Here is a 24440-nt window from a genome sequence, read left to right on the forward strand (position 1 = left end):
GGGTGCTTCTTTCTGTCCCCTTATTTTTGTTATTGTGCTTTTCTCTCTCCTGGTCCTCCTTTCTCTCTCTCTATTCCTAAAAGGTACCATCATTTATTTTGAACTTAAAAAGCAGAAAAGTAAAACATTAATTCAAGGCTATAAAAATATTTTTAGAGAATGAATCTATCATTTCTTAAAAAAAAACCTTCTATAAAAATGTTTCCTATACCCTACTTCTCAGATCTAACATCTGAATGTGCCATGTTAAAAAAAATATCTTGGCCATCCTTTAAGACGCTTCAAACAAATCTTAGGAATACTGTTCTGTGAGTGCCCCTGATTTATTCACTCATGCCAGTTGCTAATATAATTAAAATTTCCAGATAACTTTATACCACTAAATAGACATACATACTTTTATTAATATAAAGTAGCCAGCCAAAACAGTAGGTTATTTTACGCTGTCACACTGAGCTGCACAGACAACGGGATGTTTACTAAAAAGGGAACGAACAGCCCAGTTGACACAGTTTAAGATGTGACATTAATCAGCCATTTTTTGCTGAGCTCACGGGAACTGAAAGGTCACAACTACTGCTGCAGCTTTAAAGCACCCTTAGAAAGACCTAGAAACTCCTCATTCTTCCCTAATTAAGAACACTGCAAATGACACATGGAACGATGAAACTAAATTCATGTGAAATGTCAACTTTACTGCCTTGTTTCTAAGGCATATATATTTTTTCCTTGTGATTTTTTTTAGGTTTGGGTGCGATTCTTTTTTTGTTTGGTTGGGTTATTTTATCAGATTACATCTACTAGACAAAATTCCTTTTTATGTTTCTCATCTGTAGTAGAAAACACACATAAAAGCATATGAATACAGTGCTTACACACACATATAAATTATACTTCAAACCCCAGCAGTATATATTTGTGTATTCATTTTTAGGCTTTTGATCTTGAGAGTACTAATATGTGAATTTCACAAATTATCAAAATAGGAATGAAACAACTTTTATAGTCAATGAAACTGAAACACAAACATACCTTTGATACAGTATATGTAAGAGTCACTTCATACCAGTAAACTGTGGGGTGATAGGAACAGCTCTTTAGATCAAAGAAGTTGGTGTTGAGGATCAGCCAGGTGTACAATACACATTGCAAAGATAGTGTCATGCAGACAGTATGCCCATTAGCAGTCAGAATAAATCCTCCGCTTCAGTGCCCCTTGACAGACACTCGCTTGGCACAATCTTGGAACCACTCCATAATGTGAACCAAAGCTTAGCAATTGGTGGCAACTGGGTAATTCCTTTCAAAAATGAATTTCTGACCTTAACCAAAATGCTAATTTAAATATATACTAAGATACCTCAGAATAAAATCTGTTAAGATCAGCATACCAGAATGTAGAATCATTTAAACTAACAATAGGAATTTTCAAAATAACAGGGTATTTTAAATGCCAGCTTGATTCAGAATTCAGCAGTACTACCCTGGATCATCAACAGTTCCCTTTCTCCTTCTGAGATTCACTACACTGAAAGCTCTCTGGGGTTTAATAACTGTCCGTACCTTTTTCCTTTTTATTTCTTCCCAAATTATAAAAAGAAAAAAGAGATAGACACATTGAATGCCTTACTTTCAGATGATGGTTTGACTGCTGCCCTGAATTAACTGGTGAACACATTCCATCATCATAGGGAAGATCCTGGTTCACTTCTCTCCTTCTCTTCTTACAGGGGTTCAAAATCATATTTCCCAAGGGATTGCTTAAGCCATCTTACTATTCATTATCTGAAGCAGGTCACTTTGCATGGAAGAATGAGTCAGTGGGTAAAATGATTCATGGTGTATTAACCAGCATATCTATTGTCTTCTATTTAACTACTTTTTATATAAAGGAGCTTTTCAGTCTCTGTCTATGCTGTATCCAGAAAGCACATAAACAATAGGTCAACAGTTCATTCAGTGAGAGAATAAATAACAGATTAATAAATCACAGCTCCCATATCTCAATATTTTTGTATTTTCTCATAATTACCTTTAAATGTAAGACTTTTAAAGCTATCCTTATGTGAAAACAGACATCTTCAAGAAGTTCCTTACCACCAGTTAGTTACAAAACAAAGTTTTTAGAGCATCATTTTGCTCTGAAATTCCTCTGCCTTGTGCAGTACATTTAACCTAAAGAAGCAGTGGAGATATGTGGCAGAACAAAATGGTAGGGCAAACTGCATCTTCATGTAATACACAATATCCTTGTAAATATTAGTACCTGATATGTGTCCTTATTTATTGCAGAGGACCGGTTACAGATTTAATATTCATTATGTCAATGACTGTCTTAATCTGCTGACACCCTTCCACTTCCAAAAATAAATGTGATGTGATTAACTCACTTGAAGTACACTTGTATGTACCTTCCATAAATATTGAGTTATCTTGCTATTTCCTTTTTGATACTTTTTTTCTTTAGCTATTTACACCATATCTGAAAGGATACCATCTGCCCTTCAGTCTTCACAAGATTAGCAGCTAAAAGAAATCTTGATATCTACACATTCCAACGTTTTCCACATACAAAATCTTTTGGTACTGTTTGTCGCAGCTGAAATACACTTAAGACTTTTCAAACATGCACAAAGGTGTTTCAAACCACTGAACCAGATAATAATTTTCAACCGTTATCAAAACACGTTTACTAAAAAATCTCAGATAAACTTAATTGCTACCACAATTTAACAACGCACTATACATTTTAAAGGTTTTGTGAAAATCTTTTCAAAAGCCACCTTAAAATTTTATATAATATTTGTGCATTTTCCTGGTAGAGCTGATTGTAATGCTCTTGCAGCTATATTCCCACACAATCTATCTGCTGAGCCAATTTTAAGAGGATGGAACTTTTCTGCTACAGAATGTTAAAATCCAAGCGATGAGACACTCCTTTGAGGAGAAAGTGGCTGACACAGCACAAATCAGCAATGCCCAGCTGTTTTCTGCAAAATGTGATTAAATGTGGCTGGCACTAAGAGAATTTCTGTTTGACAATGGCAACTGAATCTCACTTCCACTATCGAACACAACAAAAAGCAAAAATCTTGACTGTACTAGAATTCATTACTCGCTTAGCATTTCATAAAATGGCACTTTTTTTGGTTTCTTACCCCATCTTCTTTCTCTCTCCTGGTTCAATATGATTAGATTTTGCCCAAGCAGCATTAGCAATTTATACTGATGAGTGACACATTACGTAAAGTGACATATATGGCTGCATTTCTTTGGAAGACTCGAAAATAAAATCAACCTTGAAAGTAAACATGAGCAGTTAATTGGGCAACTACGATAATGTGTTCAGATCTTCTCCTGAGATTAACAATTAAAGATCTAATTCTTGTTCTGTCATATAGAATACGATTACAGGTGATGTCCCAAGATAATTTGCAACCAAATGAAGCTGGACTAGTGAGGATTTAAAATATATAATTCTTCTTTAATTACATACCTTCTAGTTCTTTGTAAAACATAGGGCAAGAAATATATTTAAATATATGTATTTAAATATATTTAAATATAGGTAAAGAAATTTATCTCAGAAATATGGTAACAACAGAGTGGAACAGGATGCCACCAGCCTCCAGACATATCTTTGCACATCAGGAGTTACCGTTTATGTCACTGCAAAGAACACACCTTGCTATTTTCTGGTGACTGTTTAATTTTTCATGAATATTCAAACAAAAAGAAGATTGTGTACAATAGAAATGTCAGAGCTTTTTTCTTAATACTGCCCTCTTGGAATCTTGTATCATCTAACCCAAGAATTTAATCAAGACTTAAAAGGTTTAAAAATTCAAAAGCCAATTACAAGCTTTTCATTCACACTTTTTTTCAGACACTTCAAAAATCAACGTATCTTCTACTAATTAAGTAAATAAAAATCAAAATTTCCAATAGGATTGTTGATTGAAAGTAGTGATGGTCAATTACAATTTATTGCTAGATTTGTTTATGGTTCCACTGTCAACACGACACCCCTAAGTATCGATACCCAAAAGGCTCATTATTTTAGGAACTCTAGAAGTAGGAAGACAACTGGATTGACTAAGTACATCTGAATGTTCATCAGTGGTGTAAAATATTATGCTTTGGCAGCTACAGTGTAGTGACTTTCACAAATGTGTATTTTCTTTTTGTTGACTTCACTTGAAAAGGATATGTAAAACTACTATCTCTGTGTCTTTTACATTTCCATACAGCATCTTCAATGAGCAAAATTCGCTGTCACAATGCTGCCTGATATTGTAAATATCTACAAATTGATTTTTAAAAGCAAGAAAGTCTCCAGTTCTGTAAGAAGCAAGCAGTCTTCTTTCCTCTGTCCTTCCTAGACACTACTCCTCTTTCAGCCTTCTCACATTCTTTGAGAGTATGCATAGCTGCATATCAAAGAGAAGATATAAAATCTTCCTGTTGTGGGGTGCTGCTCAGGGCTGAAAAAGTGCTCTTGTTTTTTGTTCTCTCATGCTATGCTAGCATAAAACCACATTCAGTGGCTTTACTTCAGTCTTGATACTAGCTGATTTCTGAATTTTCCCCATTGCAGCTAGGTCCCAGCAGAGATTTCTTGCCACTCAGTATTACACTAGCAGGCAATGTAGGCTGTAAATTCATTCTGTCATGGCTTAGGAAGAGTAAGTCACAATTCAGTAGCAGAGCTATTGCCCAGATAAACCATAATTGTAAGCCGATTTTGTTAGAAGCATAACTTAAAGAAGGTAGAGAGTAGCAGCAGTATTTCTAACAGCTGCCCTTTAAAAAGTTTTGCTTCCTTAACCATTACCTTCGAGTAATATTTATTATAACTAAACTAGATATTTAGTCATTTAAATATTAGACTGTATACATTCAGATTACATGCATTAAAAATGTACAAGCACTATGCTGTTCATGATTTGTTTCCAGCACTTTATTAATCAGGGACCTCTTAAACGTTCCACTGGCAATTGAACATGGGTGTGCATTTTAACCAAAGTGGTAATTAATGACCAAGTTCATTTCTAAATTTAGCCATCCTTTTTTTAACTTCAGTAACATATTTTTAGTCACAAAAAAGCAAAATTATCAAGACAACTCATGAAAAGCAGGACTACCTCAGTAATGATTTGATTCGTGTGACACTCACAAAGCCTTGTGAAAAAATAATTTGCTTCACTTTTGTGTTGTGTTTGCATGGCAAGGTTTGGGCAGCAGGGTGGGGGGCTGCAGGGTTTGCTTCTGTGAGAAGCTGCCAGAAGCTTCTCCTATGTCTGACAGAGCCAATGCCAGCTGGACCCACTACTGACCAAGGCTGAGCCCATCAGCAACAGTGGCAGTGGGGATAAGGTATTTAAGAATGGGGGAAAACCTGCTCAACAGCACCTGGAGAGAGACGAGTAAGAGAAGCAACTCTGCAGACACCAAGGTCAGTGAAGAAGGAGGAGGAGGTGTTCCAGGAGCTGAAGCAGACATTCCCCTGCAGCCCGTGACGCAGACCATGGTGAGGCAGCTGTGTCTCTCCAGCCCATGGAGGTCCATGGGGGAGCAGAGATCCACCTGTACCCCGCGGAGGACCCCATATTGGAGTAGATGGATGCCCAAAGGAGGTTGTGACCCTGTGGGAAGCCTGTGCTGGAGCAGGCTCCTGGCAAGACCTGTGAACCCATGGAGAGAGGAGCACGCACTGGAGCAGGTGTGTTGGCAGGACTTATGATCCACCTGGAGCAGCCTGTTCCTGAAGGACTGCACCTTGTGGAAACAGAGACATGCTAGAGCAGTTTTGGGAAGAACTACTGCTCTCACACCAAGACAAAGAACGTGTGCAAAGTTTCAGCTTTGGAAAAAAACTCTGTATTGTTGGGTTGTTTATGAAAAAGAGTGAATAAAGCTAAGCAGCAAAGGGATTTCTTCCTTCTCCTGCATAGCAAAAAATATGGTGAAGAAAATGAACTTGGAAACCAAATAATTCTTGGAACAAGTACCATTAAAAGAGGTCTTTTCTTTTCTTTTGACAAAAAAATCTCATTTAAAACTGCAGTGCATAGTTTAAGTATGAGTTTTCTAAAAATATGCCACTTGCAAAAGAGATTCTTAGCAGGTTTATTATAACTGCTGGCTTTTGTCAAAGTGTAATGCAAGAAAAAGTTATGTATTTCACATTGCACTCCTAATTAATAGTTTATTTTTTATAATACTTTTTGATCTATCCCAGTGTTATCCTTCAGAATCAGAAATCTGGTTATTTGTGTTCGAAACAATAATACATTTTACAAAAAATCTCTATATTCCACTTTCTTTAAACTTCTGCCTGGTATTAGCTGCACAGTCACCTGACAAAGAGAGATCTGTTCCAACAACGTTATGGGAAAGACAATGTTATATCATACTGCTCATTTTCTACTACAAAATTTTATACAGTTAAGCTGCACCTAAAAAGTACAAGCTCTAGAAGCCCATGATGAAGATCTGGCAATCAGTACCAGGGAATATTTGAACTGGTAAAATTGATTTTGATGTGGAAAAGAATTAAAATATTTAAAACAAGTATCTGTTCCAGAAATATTTTACAGCGCTTAACCTTTTTTTTTTCATTAAAACCTAAGCCTCCCGTCTACACTATGGGAATCTCCTGCCAACTAAGTGTATGTGAATATTTGGATTAACTTGGGGATTTCATAGCAAATAACTTATCCACTATTCATAAATCAAGTCCCATCTTAGGTTAATTTCAAGGCTGATTATTTTTGGAACATTTTATTATATAAATTATTCATTACATAGATGTGTTATACCTGTTTGCCAGAAAATAACAGAGGCTGTGCCAACTCATTTTTTTTTTAAAAAATATGATACCTGGGAAGCAAATATTACAACACATTTGGCAATACTTCAGCCAACTAATAAGAATTGCCATACACTGCAATTTCACCCTTTTTCAACACTCTTGATAGTGAAATTAATTTCTGTGCCAAAGTTTGGCATTACTGAAGTTACAAAAACAGGGCATAAGTGGTGTAAGGACTTCTGTTAAATCTCTACAGGGTTTTATAGACTTGGTGAATTTGTTCATTTTTAAGGAAATCATTACATTGCCAATGTCTTACTGCTCATCAGAAACCTAGGAAAACCACATATTTGCCAGCTGTATATTAAAAAACATCTTTCTATATCACACAAGAAACTGAAGTCCTAATTAAACTGTCCTCAACAAACTTTTAAACATATAAATACACGCAAAAATGTTTAACTCGATCATTCTTGATGACCATAACATAGATCATAATATTTGCACTGGTGGATGACAACTGCAGCCCGTGAATTGCACTATGTAATTTGTTTTTCTGTAAACTACTTTGAAATACTCCTAAGTTCTGGCTGAAAAATGTTGCATAGAAACTGAACTTTTTTTCCCATTATATTACGTTCTGCTTGAACCAGCAAGCAGATTTATTAGCAGTATTCTTTTATCATTCTTCAGCTGCAGTGTTGTGTGCTGTGATGGCAGTACATTTGCTTCTATGTTCTGTCCTCAAAAGAAGGTGCAACAATCTCTCTGATGTAAGGTGACTAAATGAGGGTTACCCTTTGTCAGAATATGCAACTGAAGCAAGTCTGAACTAATTCAAAAGACTTTTAAGGATTTTTCTGGTATATTTGTTTTAAAATGTATTTTAAATATAACTGTAAAATTGCATTGTATGACAAAATATAGCACATATAAAACATATTTAAGGCATGATTAAGCATTATATTACTACTGTGTGCCAACCTCATATGTTACATCCAAATAGTGTTTTCTTGTATATATGAAAAGTTAAAGATATTGGCTAAATTGAAAATGTTTCGTTCAGACTGTTTAGTAAAAGCCCAGATAAAGTCTGTCCATGCAACGCTGATTCAATCATCTTCTATGTGTACTCAGGCAAGGAGAATTCCACCTAAACTATAACCCTTACTAATCTAAACTACCTGTCTTGGCTTCCTCCTATTGCCAGTGGACAGGAAAAGGCAGCTCCAGAGAACAGCTCATCCAAATCTACAGAACATGTCTAAAATAAGAGAGCAGTGCTGACATTTTGTAATAGGGAAGCCAAGACACACGGAGAGAAAGAAATAAAATTTCTATTAAATTACTCAATTTGCAATAGTCTACACCACATCGTTATGCACACTTAGTACTTTCAAAACACTGCTTACACTATCACCCACCAGCTCAGAGAATTCAGCATTTTTACAGGCTGGGCAACAGCAAACAAGGAGAAAAAAGTTACTAAACATTTGGAAATGTTAATTTTGTCTAGCACTCACAGGAGCTCTGGGGTGAGACAAAAATAAAATTCAATTTACTGGTAACAACTCAACTACTTCAAATATAAGGTCAAACTTTCTTTTTCCCATTTCTGAAATCATTGCTTTAGTTCTCGTGCCCTGCAAAACCTAAAGACAGTATTTTCTCCTAATATCTCAACCCAAATTAATCCTTTTTAGTGACCCCCAACAGCTAAATCATAGAAGGCAGGGGTCCTATAGAAGAAGACAAAAAAATCATAACATGAAGTGATTAAAGGCTGCAAAGTCCCACATAGCCACAAAAGGACTTACAGTGCTTCATGCCACCTTAATTTTGGTATTTCCTAACTTGAGAGATTGATATCAGGAATTTTTGTTTTCATTGTTTAACTTTTAACACACTTGTACGAAACTATGTGTGTGAGGAAATGCTTCTTTAGTTTGGAAAAAAAGTCATAATGAAAAAGATGAAAATCCATAAACCATAACAAGACTGTCACCTGCACAGCTCAGGAATAGATAAGACACTTCTGCACTCCTCACAGGCCTTCTTAACCACCAACTTTATTTTTGACTGGAATACAATTCCATGGAATACAAGAATTAAATTGAATTGTACACTTTTTTCTTTTTATCTGACCAAATGTAAAGGTTTGAAATACATTTTGCATATCAAAAACTCTTTTAAACTTAAAACATTATTTCAAACATTATATTCAATAATTTAATATTACAGTGTCCAATTACATTTGCATATTCATTATGTGAAAGCAAGATATACCCAAAGAAATGCTTGGAAAATAAGCAAAATCATCCACAACCGCTTTCCAACACAAAACGTGTACAAAAATATATTATTTGCCAGGTTTGGTGTGTCATGTATTTGTAGTTCCAGAAAATATTTCCTGAGGGGTTTAGATGAGAATTCTATGCATATATACTGACAATTTATTTCCACTGAAAAAATGCAATACAGTAAAAAGATGAAATAAAAGCAAACTAAACAGAAGTCTACAGACAAGGCAGCTGATCTTGCAGCACTCAAATAATGACCCAACATGTACACTCTGCAGCATTTTGCAAAATAGATTGTATGTAAAGATGAGCAACCCAACTACCACAGTCAGTGTAACCAGCATGATAATATGTTTAAACTCCTTACTGCCTTGGTCTTTTCAAATTTTAAAATTGGAGGAGAGATTTCAAACACTACTTTTCACTGGAAGGCAATAGAAAGGAGTCCACATCTAATAATATAGAGAGAGCTCATAGTGAGATCTTATTGTACATAATGAACAAACGGTCAGGCCACATTTATTCCTACTAAATACTACTACTACTAAATACTACCACGTCATAATATTGAGTAATTTGGTTTACGTTCTATTTATTTTATCTTTCTTAAATTTAACTAAAACAAGGCTCTATATTAAGTCTGAATACCACTAATACAGACTAGCAGGAGCATTATGATTTATAGTGCTGTTTGGCAACCCTGAAAGCGCACTGTAATCCTTTTGCAGGGTAGATGGATAATGTTATAGAAATGGAGACCTCATGGGTTTATTTCAGCTTTCATGTGATGTAACAAAATCTACAATGTTTTTGAGATGAGAGAGCTTGTCAGACCTTAGTAGTGAGCATTACCCATTCCACAGAAGGCTGACAGCAAGTATTACCAGCAGAGAAGCTGTTGCCCTCATGCCCTACAGCAAAGTCACTGTCTGTCTATTATCTGACAGGCAGGGTAATATGGGAATATGTTACACTGGCGGAAAAACTGACACAATTGCTGGAGAGTCCTATGACTAGCATGTCCAGCACTTGTGCTAGATATCAAATTAAAGCATATGTTTATTACTGCTAAATTACATCACTTGTACTGCTGACACCTGCAAGTGCTTAGCAAAATCTGAAAATAAAATAGCATTATTCGTTGTCAGCAGAATGCAACTTTTCCTAAACATCTAAAACTGAAATTTGTAATTAGAAGTAAAAACTTCTAAGTAGTTATTATATGCTACGCACTACAATCTCTCTTCTAACTGAAATAATGTAATTTACCTACCAATTATTTTCAAGGCCCAATACTGCTAATGAAGATATCATTGGGGAATTTTAAAATGTATAACAGTGATTTGTACTGGATCAAAAAAGATGAACAAAGTTGAAAGAATGAGAACTAAACAACAGTCTCCTTGGCCAAAGGAGGAAATTCAATTGCATTTTGCTGCTATAATCAATACAGGAAACTTCCCTCTGACACATCAAAAATTGGATGCGGTGAGTGACTGAGAGACTGAAATGGCTGGTAGCTCAGCCTTGCAATTCATCCACAGGTCAGGCAGAGTGCAGCAAATGACCCAACTTTCTCAACAATAGGCCTCTTCTGAGCTCTAAGCACACGTTTAGAGGCTACCCTCTGTAGAGTGGGGTAGAAAAAAGCCTTATCATATCATCTCCTCCTGGCTGTGAAAAATATCACAGATATATGACACACAAACCTAAAGCCATATACAATTTTGAATTTGAAAATTATGAAGTACATACGCAAAATCCTAATCCTTTTAAAAATACATTCACATTAAGGCTGAAAGGAGTTTAACTAATTTTTTTGAATTTGTTATGCAGTATAGTATAGAACAGAAAAAAGCTACTAAAAAAAGACTTTTAGGAACATAGAGGCCAATATAACTTTATCAGAGAAATTTCTCTGCACAGTTGTTGAAAGGCTATGGGAAAATGACTAAACAAAACCACAAGGAGTCCCCATAAGACAATTTTTCAGTATCTTTCATATTTATTACATATTCACTCAAATGCAATGCAAATTGCCTGTTCTTGAAAGTGCAAGAGACTTTATTTAAATTTACGCATTTAAAATCTTCAAGAATGAAAAAGAAAATCAGATACAGTAACAAGCATTTTAAAAATTCATAATAATCACTACGATAACACAAAATAGATAATCATTCTACTGATAAAATTTATTTACTCTTGAAAACATTGTATTTTTCAACACACCTTAAAACTAATACACACCCTGCAATAAGTGAAGTCCATCATACTTAATTTACTTGATAAAGTATTTAAAAAAAATTTATCTGGTACACGGTGTGATAATCTCCAGGAAAGTACAACTGGAAATTATAAACCCTGGGATTTTTCTATTTACTTGGAAGTCAAGAATACAGGAGATGGGAGATTTTAACTCATGTTATCAAGATCCTTTTTTAGTTTAAGCAGGTGATAGAAATTCAATAACAATTTTAATTCACTCTTGGAATGTTTCTTGATGTAAGTGGTATTCAAGAAAGATTGCTTGATGTCCAAGCTGTACTGGACAGCTAATTTCCCATGTCTGTCTTCCTACCTCCTTACAGAAGAAGAATTTGATTAATCCCCCAAGGGGAAACTGAATAACATATTTTTCCAATTGGAAAGGGACACTAGTGAGCAAAAAAATGATCCCCCTCTCTGAGCATTTTGCATCTGTCAGTCATAAAAGTAACATCATGAAAGAGTTTAAGTATCCAAGTATGCTAACAAGTAACTTATGACAACATCTCTGCACAGCTGCATCCCTGTGTATCCAAATACTGACTCACCTCCTTACTAGTTAAAAGATTCTGCAAAACACAAAGAAAGTGGCAGAATAGCCTGTAAAATCTTTAAGACTTTTAGAGTGCTCTTTTATTTTCACACTGAGGTATCAGATGCATTTATAAATCCAATTTTGAAAATCAATTGGAAAGTGTATCTTCAGAGATTACAGTGATGATAGAAAAGAATGCCAGCACTAAAGAGGACGCTGTGCAGACAAACAAAGAATCAAAATCTTTATTTTTTGAAAAGTCAGTACTACAGAAGTATACTATTACTTTCAATAATATTAAAGAGAATTAATCCAAGTCAAAAATGTAGATCTAGTTTTACAGTGTTATATTTGATCAAGGCATACCAATCAATATAAAGTATTAATAACCTTCATATAAATTTTCAGTGAAAAAAACAAGTTTAGTAATTCAAGTAATCTTTCTTTGTTTAGAAAACACATGCACTTTCTACTTCTGTCCTTACAGGTTTGTATTCTGTACTACTCCTGAAATACTTTCACTTGTCAATATTACCAATGCTGATACAGTAGCCATACTCACACCTTTCTCAGAGAGAACACAATGGGAAAAACAAGCATTTAACTGGGATAGTAAAATTCTCTTTATTGATTATTTCCATTTTGCATACACTCTGGTTTTTTTACCTGTTTTACAGAGAATCTGAAATCTTTATTTTATGACCTCCTGTTTTCCAGAGCAGACCTACACATATAGCATTTCATCAAAAACTTTAGACACTAAGTAACACTCCTAAAACCAGAATACTTCAACTATTTTCAGGATGAATTAACTTACTTTGGAGGATGTAGAGTCACATTCCTGACAAATCCATCCATAGCCAGTCTGTTTAGGAGACTTTTTCAAGGGAGGGTCTAAACAGCCAAAATGGTAGCAAAGCCTGCATTCATCACACCTGCAACAGAAAACCAAAATGTATATTTATATTAAATGGTACTTCTGTACTATTTTAGACTGAGCTTCCCTGCAATTCTCAGTACAAGATTTCCTGACCCATTACCATAATAAAGAAAATCAATTTTCTATAAGGGGTAATTTTAAACACAATCACTTCAAGTAGGTTCTGCTTAATTTGGAATATTCTGATGCAAACACTCACATATCACCTGTCATCATCTTATATACATGATAATATTTCAAAGACTTGCAAATTAAAGAAAAAAAATTGCCCAACTTTTTAGATACTGCAATGTCATTCACTGCCATTTATTTTCAAATATTTTGACTATTTTAGACAGTGACCATATTGATTTCTCATTGTTTTAAGATACTATTTTGCATACATCTTTTCAAGGAAAACTTCGTGAAAAATTCACTCACACGTTAAACAACTCCTGTATAATTTACAGATATGAATTATATTTTTTTACACCAGGACAATATGGTTGATAAATAAATGCACAAAATATTTTCTCATTCATCTTGAATTTTCTGGAAAGGGGCATTAATTTAAAAGGATTTCACTGTTATCTTTCGCTTATAAAACTGCCCTATGTACACACAACCATTTTATGTCCTTCTTTAATACACCTTTCATTAGTGTTTTGTACTATGCGTGGTCCACATAAAGAGCTCAAAACACACAGCATACCTGTTGTTAACGTAAACTTAATGCACCAGCACAGAAGAAATGCTACCCTAGAACAAGTGCTTCATGAAAGGATTTTTAAATCAGTACAATAATATGCTCAAAAGAGATTTTTCAAAGCAGAGATTTCCATATGCCCTACTGAACTTCACTCTATTTGCATATGCCTCTGTATTCCTTTGTATGAAAAAGAAAGCTTTTTTCAAATTTACTTTGCAATACTTTCTTCATTAAATGCTCTTAAACTCTATATTAAAGCCAATGATCCAAAAATAGGAGAGAGAGTAAATGTTTAAAAATCAAATTTTCTAAGATATCCCCTACATTCTCTTTCTCTGCTTCCCTAGGCACTCATTTCCTCCTACAGCACATGCAAACACAAAAACATCCAAAATTTGGAATAACAGCATGGCACAGGCAACATCAGATGAAAGACAGAGGGATATAATTTATCAAGAGAATACACAGTGCATCGCAGAAAGAGGACTCAACTAACAGAACATATCGCTGTACTAACAGAAGAAAATGTTCATGTGACTTCTCCAAGGATTAGTCTCCAAATAAAAAGAAATAACTGTTTTCTGATTATGATTGTTTAACCAAAGTAAATACTTTTGTCCTTGCTGCCAAGGTTGTGCTTACAAGGGAAGCCTTCTGTCTGCAGCAGTTACATGTAAGACACGAGCACTGATAAGGGTATGGTATGTACCGTTTTCCGCTAAATAGAAACTAAAAGCAATAATCTGATTATCCACAGGATGCGACTCTGGACTGACATGGTTTCAGTATTTTTTAAAAAATGGAATATACCATATTACAATATACATACTTAGGATTGTTTAGCAATAACTCAATCTAACTCCATGAAAAAGAAAACACTTATAACGGGAAATCATTCTTGGTCTTTCAAGACAAGAGTTCTAATGTAGAAATATATTACTTAAAATTAGGAATATATGCAGTTTTATTTCTTGTGAAAGGTATATTAAAACAATAAAAAGGTTGAGAGTGGTAGATGGGATGGGTTACAGTCCTAAATCCCAACAGTGTATGTGATCTTCAGCGAAAGATTTAGCCTCCTTTGAGTCTCAGTGTTCTCATCTGTAAAGGAGTATATTTTTACTAACCTAATTCTGTATCTGAAATCTTATGCATGTAAGGGCACTTGAGCACTGCCTAACAGAACACCCTTCTTGTAAACTGTCTGGGATCCTCCAAATAATACAAAATAAAGCATCACACTATTTCTGACCGATTTAGAGTATTTTCAGAGCTTAATCCTAAAATCTACATCTGATTTAAAAAGTGTCAATTTAGATTGTTTTTTGGAGGTAACTGGTTTATATGTCCAAAACAAAATGTTTCCCCTTTATAATTACACTTTGGCATCTCTTCTTACATCTCTTCCATTTTCTGTCTAGAATGAGGTACTTCCTGACTGCACCTTTAGCCATGTTGCAGTACGCAGAGGCAGTTTGCAAGGCTGGGTTGAAATAACCAGAAAATTGTGAAATTAAATACAGATCTTGAGGCGCCATTCTAAAGCTGAATGGCTTTAATATTTATTGTCATTAATTTTTAGCACTTCAGAGTGTTTAGTTTTGCAGAAGAAAAAACGCATTTTCTTAGAAAATATCTATATGAAAGTTTTCAGATACTAATAGCTTCAATCTGCATCTACATCTGCACAGCTGAGAAAATGCAAATAACAAAAGTATTTTTTCACATTTCAAAACACAAAAAGCCGCATGGTCATAAAAATAAAACTATACCAAATATTTTTAAATGCTTCCTTCCTACTGCTTTTTATTGAAATATGAATTCTGTATTGTGGAACACAAATTCACTGACTTTGAAGTTCCCAGAGCATGATGCTGGGAAAATGGATGAATACATACTGCACCTTGGTTAAAGACGATGCCCCAGCTGTCTGGCAATTCTCTCGTCTGCTGTGACTGACTGGGGACAATATGTGAAGCTTACACACATGACAGTGAGGAAAACAAAATTGGCATTCTTAACTCCTAATTCCAAAAGAAAACCCTAAGCCTAGGTTAAAATGACACTAGTAAAACAAGATTAATTCCTCAAGTGTATACTATCAGTTGCGTTCTTTTGTCTAGCAACATAAAAATGATAGAAAATCCACTGTCAGATTCAGAAAATAAGAAAGGAACACAAAATACAGTGTACTATCAACTTAATTACAGAGAATGAAATGTTGGGTCACAAAAGGTGTCACACTGACAGTCTCGCAGCCTCTCGGTAAAACACACTCACAGATCAATCACAATCCGGACATTTACAAAGCAAAGGAATCACACGGCACTGTCATTTACAAGTACCATCCACATCCATCCTGAAGATGGCTTAATAGGACAAGTAAAACTGTTAGGCTCGGTGTGAGGGGAAAAGGGAAAGAAGCCACTTCTTCCATATTAAAGGCTGTTGAAATTTTTACCCTTGTGCATTCAAGGTCACACCTTCAAAACTGTCCTTAAACTAGGAAATATTTTATCTTGCTACTGTTTGTTGGTAATTGTGGTTAAGCCCATGATTTATAAATGCAGTTAAGTGCACGACCATCTTCAGTGGCGTGGCTAGCTGCTGTACTGTAAACTTTGTGCAAATAAAAACATAGCTCCACACAAAGACAAGCTAACCTAATCTCCTAAATTACCTCTGACAAGTAATTGCTTACTATCAATGTTATAACAAGCCTGAAATTACTTTATGCATCAAAATTAGAAATCACTGTGTTCCTCATTCCAGCAATTAATGAGGATAAATATATGCTCACTATATACCAAGAAAATGGGTGCATTCTGAAGTAGCAAGGTTAATAAGTTAAAAAATAACAGAACATTTTTCACTTATAGAAGTTTAGAATGCAGGTCAGCTACATATTCACAGCAAGAAAGCTGGATTAGGCATTTCCATACCGGAAATATGTCTGCTTTGTTGTTTAATAAAGTGATCTCCATCTGCTCTTGCCCTTAGATTGTTTTTATTAGTTTTTTCAGCAGTACAGCTGGCTGTGCTCAAGCACTACATAACTCTGCATTTTCCTGTTCATAATTAACTAATTATGCTCTAATCAATAGTGTAGATACTGATTTTACAATGTAAATGAGATAAAGGAGATAACGGCTGGGGTCAATCTCATTTTATTTACAAAACCCAGCACACACATCCAATTTCATTACATTGCATCTACCTGCACAGGAGGGAGTCTTATCAGTTGGCCTGCAGAAGTCTTCCTGTGAGCACTGGGGAAAAAGACCTGTGCTTTTACAGAGGAGCCCTGAATGCAAAACCTGCCTGTCACTGGCACATTTCTAAGCCACTGGTTAATATCATCAAAAACCACAAAGAGCTGATTCAGCCAGAGTGAAGAAACCTATTTTGCATTCACGAGACAGCATCACCCATCTATAGCTGTAAAAGTAATTACCTACATGCCCCTGAAACACAACATTAATAAGCTAATCTTTAAATACAACTTTCCAAATATGCTTCAGAGACTACAGAAAATCTCTCACTTATGTACACATCACTGCACACCGCCTGCAGTGTCATGCCAAGAGGTACCATGATGAACAAAATACAAAATTGCAAAATATATATACTACGCCCTATTCATCACAACAGCTTAGAAAGATTTTCTTTAATGGAAAAAAAAAGAAGATATAAAACTTTGATACATATTGACAAACCAACATCATGATTAAAATTAGAGAACTTGTCATATAAGACTTACTCTGGCAAACTATGACTTAATCAGAACAAAACTAGAAGTAAACTAATCCAGAATTTTTAATCTCTAAAGGAACTGCAGTGGGATGGGTGTGTGTCCACTCACCCATTTGCTGGGGGGATGCAACACTGTGGCTATTCCAGCACCTGTGTAGATTCAACTACTGATAAGCATCTTTCCTTGTTGGCTTGTTTTGGACCCCATTTCTGACTAAAGGCTCTTAAAACCTGAGGAACACACATATGAAGAACAGACATTTGTTCTCAGGTACTGATCTCTCTCCCCTTTAATACCTCAGTGCCCAAGGACTGGGTCACTCTGAAATTGCAAACAGACAGAGATGGGCTTGCGGGTTCATTTTAAATTGCAGCATATTCTTGGGTTCAGATTAACAATTTAAAACCAGCTATGACAGTTTAAGTCACTGTCACCACTTTGTTTCTTATTACTGGCTGTATCATATATCCAATGGAAATGAGCATGTAAGCATTCCCCAAACCCCAAGCTCAAGTGAATTCAAAGTGTAGAACTAAAATGACTGACTTTAGCCTGGAGCAGGTGAGAAGTGCTCCTGTGATACCTTAACTGCAACCGGACCGCAGCAGTGATAAATTCTGGGCGACAGGATGACTCTTACATGACATGTCAGAGAAAGCACTTTCCCGAGCCCATATTTAAGCAGTGAAATTAAAAATCTAATTGTGAAATAACTGTATAATCATCTATTTAGTGCATTGTTTAGTGCTCTCCAAAAAGTACATTTATTCTACTTACTGAGGGAGGAGCCTGGAACTATAGCAGTTTTTCCTTATGGAATATGTGGATAACTTTCTTCTTAGCTTTGGCTTCTGACACCTCTTGAAACAAAGTGAAAATAAGTGAAGATACAACTTTGTATCTTACCCTACCACGCTACACCAAAATTCTTCAGTTCAGCCCTGTGAATTCCAACACAAATCGCTTTCATTTTCCTGTGGTAAGTCGCAGGCCAAGCGCAAACCAGAACTGATGCAGTAATGTATTTAGACTCTAAAATATTAGATCTAGATTCTTATCGACTCTTGTTTTCAGGTAAAAAATTGTCAAAATAATAAAACTCTATTAAAATTGGAAAAGCTGGTTTTCCTCTTCCTGATTGCTATACTTTTTCCCTCTCCTGTAAGAGACATAACAACTAAAAATGGATGGTCATCTTGTAGTTTCTGTTCTACAGAACAGTTTTAAGAAACCAGGATATTTAGAAGTTTTCTCACATAAGCCAGACAAGCTTTAGGTGACTTTATTACCAGAAGTGTGACACATTTCAGCACGAAAATTCTTACAAGACTGCACATGCACAAAATGTTGATTATAAACCAGTATATAGCCCAACTCTAGACCCTCTTCATACACAAGTACTGTTTATCCCAAAAGGCTGTCTTCAGAGATGCTAAAAATTCAACAACATAAAACTCTAAGGAACTTCACCTAATTTCAAAGTTAGATCTAACTTTGCAGTCAGTCCTGCATTGAGTGGGTGGCTGGAACAGATATCCTCCAGAGGCTTCTTCCAACCTATATCTTTATGGATTCTAATATTTTCATGATTTTGATTTAGGTAAATGAAATACTCTTTCTGGGAAGGATAATGCTTATGGTATAAGCATTATATCATAGTAATAATAAGTAATAATAATACCAAGTAATTAAGTCACATTCTAATTTGTATTATGCCAGGCACAATGCAAGCACAAAACAAAGTCTCTGACTTCTGTAGTTTACAATGGTAGAGGAGAGAATAGAATATTATTCCCTTCTGTTACACCTGGAATAGAAAGGGGTATGGCTACTGCCAAAAGGCGAGAGAATATACCAACTGAGGGATGATTATTATTTCTGGTTTTTATATCCACCTATTATTGATAAAGACAGTGCATGCACAAGATGGACACACAGCATGACAGAGTATGATGAGCTTACTGACCTTCAGCTAACAATAGTTTCACGATAAGGTACTTATACAGTTTTGGATATGGGAAACTGTATTATCTCCAAGTTACTTAAATTTCTATCCAATCTCAAGGGCATTAATAAAAACAGTGTCAATACCACAAACTAGCAAAAGAAAATAATCATTAATCTGGTAAACATTTGTGTAGCTAAATTTATCATGCTAAACCCAAAACTACCACCTCTTCTAACTGATTTATCTCATTATTTTAATACTAAAACAAACAAATACCCCTCATATCCAAAACCTTAACACTGATTATTTACGAGTAAGGAAGAATCTGAAAGGGCTATCTTTACGTGGCATTTCTGTGTAATCTGTTTTTTTTCTGAATGGTCCACAAATAATCTGCTTTGTGAAACTTCAATTTACATGTACACAGTAATTCTAAGAACACTACAAAGAAACTTTATTTACTATACCTGTACGTGAACAGCTTCCTTTCAGCAAGAAGTGTTCATTTTTCTCTCTCACAGTACTTCGAAACTATACAACACATGGTTTTAATAAATTATTTTGCAAAATTCATTAATGGCCCACATATACAAGGGGAATGTAATTATATAAATACTATTGCAGATGTGTTTGTTTTTGTTAATATACAGCTACTGTACAGAACTTTAATTTACAGTATTTTAATGTTTCAACTAAGCATTTCTGTGAAGACAATGTCTCCAAGACACACTTTAAGATAATGCTGCACCAGTTATAGACACCAAAATGTCCCTTGACAAATAGAAAAGTGTAAAATTTAAGAAAGTTATTAGCAAATGCTGCATTCATTTTTCTGAAGTACATTCTAGTCATAATACATGATTGCATCTATAGTACCACTCTCAGGTGTTCAAGCTATTAATTCTACTGAATGGTGTATTGTCTGTGAACTACTAGAGAAGTCCATTATAGTTTGAATACTGCCATCAAACGTCTTTCAAAGAGTGAAACATCAAGTGTTAACATCTGGCTTTCTAGAAAAAAAGAGATGGATATGAGGAACATAATGATTCATAAGAGAGAGAGAGAGAGAGAGAGAGAGAGAGAGAGAGAGAGAGAGGGGAGGTGGGGCAGGGGGAACTAAACTAATGTCAAAAGAAAACACCAAGAAAGGAACAAAATCCCGAACAGAAGCTGTACTGGGGAACAAACATAAAAACTACAGCAGGAATTCACCTTAGGATATCAAGCAAGCCCAGGACAGTATCAACAATACTCAAAAAAGTATTTGACACACATTAGTGTATCCTTAAAATCTTCCAATAGCAGAGATTACTCAACTTGCCTAACAAACATGTCTAGGGCAATTATTGTTAGAAAAGAACTTTCTATTGTCTAAATCATCTTGCTACAATTTAATTTATTTATGGTCTGACCAGATTTGAAGAACTTCCTTTTTCCTTTGCAACAACTTCTGTCTTCTTCATCTTTGTATTAATTTAGGCTTTTTGAAGACAGATTCCCCAGCCTTCTCTAAATTAAACTGATTAAGTTTTTTTATTAATTTATGTCTCCTGTGGTCTTCTTATCATCCAATTCAGTATGCTTTGGATCTTCTCTATTTGCCAAAGTGGACAGAATATGCTGTCTGAGGTTCTTGCAAGGGTGAGATACTGGTTTTCTGAATATTCAGGAGAAATACTTTAATGAGTTAAATACAGTGCTTTTCTTTGTACATCTCAGGTATGATCAGTTTGATCCATGCTGTTTGTGATCGAGAGTCCCCCATGCTTTCTTTTTTTTGAAGACATATCTTCTAACTAGTTACTCGTTTTATCATAATCATGCACTCAACAGCCTTTTTCTTTACTGTATTGCATGTTTTTTCTGAATGTTTTCTTAAAATTTCCTTTTTAATTCTAACACTGCAGCTCCTCACATCACACTGTCATCACCTGCAAATGTAACCACTTTATTCCAGTACCTAATACACTAAAGCAAAAATTAACAAAAACATAATAATAGAAAATCCAGGAGAGCTTGAATGGAACTCAGTGAATTAAATATCATTTGACAGTGAGTCCATGGTAGCTAGTTTACTTTCCTAATCAGTTACATATTTTATTGCAAATTAATTAACAGAATGTCTCACTAACTTATTTAATAGAATGTCATACACAAAAGTATTTTAAAAGACTTACTAAAGCCAAGATATGCTACATTCATCATTCTTTCCTACTCACAATACCTAGGCTGTGTTAGTTTAATAAACAATCATAAATCACAGTAAACGTTACTCTTTTTCTTTTTTTTTTTCCTGAACTCAGCATGATGTATGGTCAAACACCCTTTTTTTTCTCCCTTGCTTACATAGCATTTGGACATAACTTTTTACTTTCAGAATCCTGCACAAGTGGTCAATAAACTTCAGGTTTTTCTTCCTAAAAAGATCAAATTCCTGCATTAATGTCTGTTGCCTACTGCGAATTTCTTTATTTCTAAAGTGTCTTTGTATGCCTTGCCAATACAGAATGTAAGCATTTCTGATAGTTCATTCAAAAATCTTACTCTGAGATTCTCCCACCCCCTTTTTAAAATAAAACGACGTGTTAGACATCAGGTTAATTTTATTTAATATAATATTCAAACATGAAATGCCCTGGTAAGATATGACTTGTAGATAAGTATACATAAATTTGTATATTTCTCCTAATACTTATTACAGCATTTAATTTCTTTTTTAAGTTTAAAAAATATTCTCAAATGAAAACGTGCCTTGATAGATGACAAAACCCACCATATCTCAAGAAATTCAAAGATTATAGATCATAAAGTTACAAGTGTGATTGCATTTGAGCAGAATTTTTCTGAGCAAGTTCAAGATGAAAACAATGAAGATATCAACACACTGATATTGTAGTTTTAAGAACTGGATCTGTACCATTTGTAGATCAAAATGCTATGTGTGCATCTACCAGGATATATACGGACGGAGACGAAGATCTCAGCTGTCATGCTGTGTGATCAGTTCTTCATTCCTTCCCCAACTTATGAAACAATTTTGTATTTGTATTGGGAGGACATAAGCTTGCCCTGAACACTGCCAGAGAAGTAAGTCAAACAAAACGAATGTCTCCATATACTCAATTTTTTCTTTTTCTCAAAATTTTTTTAGACAGCAATATAGGTATAGTTCTATTCATTCGAGTGTCTGGAGTCAGAAACAATTAGTTCATTCTAATAAGCATAAAATCAATTTTTTCATGGCAAATCTATTCCTTCAGAATAGGAGGTCTCAAGTGTTTTACAGGTCTCATTATCACTGAACATTTATTTTTTTTTTAGGAAACAATCTTTTTTACAGTAATGTCTATGTACAACACGGTGTTCTATATGGAAATGTTCTTATTAAACTGTATATAAGTAGAGCGGCAGGCGGACGGCAAACCGTTGCTTATTTCAGTATCACCATAGAGGAACGCACAATATTTAAGTCCCACAGGCTTCTGCCACTCTTCAGTGAATCCAAGCATTGTATAACATCATTTGCCAACGAAGCACAGGGGAAAAAGACATTACTTAATAGGACAATCCTGACAAGACATTTATCCGTGATTTTTCAACGATGCACATACAAAATGTTCCTGATTAGTGCAAAAACACGCAGGCAAATTAACTACCTTGTCAGTCCAAATAACAAACCAATCAGTTACATTCTATCCGAGCCTGACAAGCAAACTGAACGTTTTGTCATAATAAGGTTATAGTTGAGACAAGGTAGCTGTTCTCCTTTAGTTTAGGTACTCTATTGAGAGCTTTATCCACATCTAAAAATCATATTATAAAAGGTTTCCACGATTGCCTCCGAGGATGAGTTGTGGCAGAGTTGTGTCTCATGAAGGGTATCTACACAGTAAAGTGATAAGAAAAAAATATTAACATTGAAAGATCATAGCAGCTCTGCTCTGTCTTATGAAACATTTTAACATTACACTAAATTTAAGCAATGTGTATGCTCAGATCCAAATAGTTAGACAGCCATACCAAACTTTTCAAGAGTCTCTAAGTGTCAAAACATTAAACTGAGTTAAGTATAGCATCCTTTTAATTTTTTCTCAATACAGCTCAAAGAACAAAGTCCACCATAAGAAACAGAATTTTCTTTTTTTTTTTTTTTTTAAATCATAAAAGCAACAACTTAATACAAGTAGGTTTGATTGTGAAGCTAGCATTTTCCTTATATTTGAAACCCACAGAAATGCAGCTACGGAATTGACTACAAGCACAAACAACATGGGTACGGTATTGTAACCTTAAAAAATGCTTGTTTTATAGAATAGCATTTGAAAGAAAACAGTCTTAGGATTTAGGAAACATTAAGTAAAGAAGGGTTTCTTTCATAATGCTTTGTAATAATTCAGTACATAGAAAGTTCCAGTAACTTCTGAAAAAATGTCTTTGAGCCAATAATTCCAAAATCTGTACAGTTGTTTTTTCCCCTACTCATATTTCCTGTCTTCTGACACTCGCAGCAGACACTCTTTTCAACAATGTTTTTTTTTTTAATCAATACAATTTTAAAGTGATGTTTCTCTACATTTAAACTCCTTAAAACTACTTGCCATACAGCAAATTTATGGAACTTACAGCATTGTGATATTTTAAGTATGAAAAAAAATCCATGTTGTCTTTAAGCTGCGCACACACATTTTCAAAGAAAGACCTATATGAAGTCTCTACCATCACATTTGGTGAGTTTTTTTCTACTTTAAAATATATTTAAATAGAATTGTAAATAAAAAGGAATTCTAAACTGCTGCCATACTTTCATAAAATATAACAGTCTAAAGAAAAAGAGCCATAGTGATGCCACATCCATCAACAGTTTTTGCAACCTAATTTTGAGTGTAAGGATTGTGAGTCTAAGAATTAGAGGGATGGCAAGGAAGTATTATATGTAAATCCACTCCCAATTCTCACTTCATCTCTTACTTGGGGCATGACTAAAATTTTAAATCGGGTGTCCTGAACTGTTATACTGCAGTCCAATTTTTGAACTTTTAAAGAAAACTGAAGCTGAGCTATAAAACAGAAATACTTTTATAGTAATTTTATTATAATCCCATTCCCTTAGTGAGTATAACTAGTTTTGTTCTGATCACCTCTGAGTGGGTGAGGTTGACATAAGTGCACACTCAAGTGCAGAATCCTGAAGGG

At 34.8% G+C, this 24440-nt stretch overlaps 1 protein-coding gene across 4 annotated transcripts in view; it reads right to left on the minus strand.

Moving 5' to 3' along the window:
• The window catches only part of PHF14 (PHD finger protein 14), a 160898-nt gene that overhangs the window by 41391 nt on the left and 95067 nt on the right, over positions 1 to 24440 (minus strand). For 3 of the 4 annotated variants that reach the window (XM_032689433.1, XM_032689419.1, XM_032689424.1), the window contains exon 17: positions 12732 to 12849. In XM_032689433.1, the coding sequence (XP_032545324.1) occupies positions 12732 to 12849 (118 nt within the window). Of the gene's footprint in view, positions 1 to 12731; positions 12850 to 21832; positions 23130 to 24440 lie in introns of those variants that run through there. The other variant, XM_032689443.1, reaches the window with a different exon arrangement.

Source organism: Chiroxiphia lanceolata, chromosome 1, assembly GCF_009829145.1.
Source record: "Chiroxiphia lanceolata isolate bChiLan1 chromosome 1, bChiLan1.pri, whole genome shotgun sequence".
NCBI lineage: Eukaryota > Metazoa > Chordata > Aves > Passeriformes > Pipridae > Chiroxiphia > Chiroxiphia lanceolata.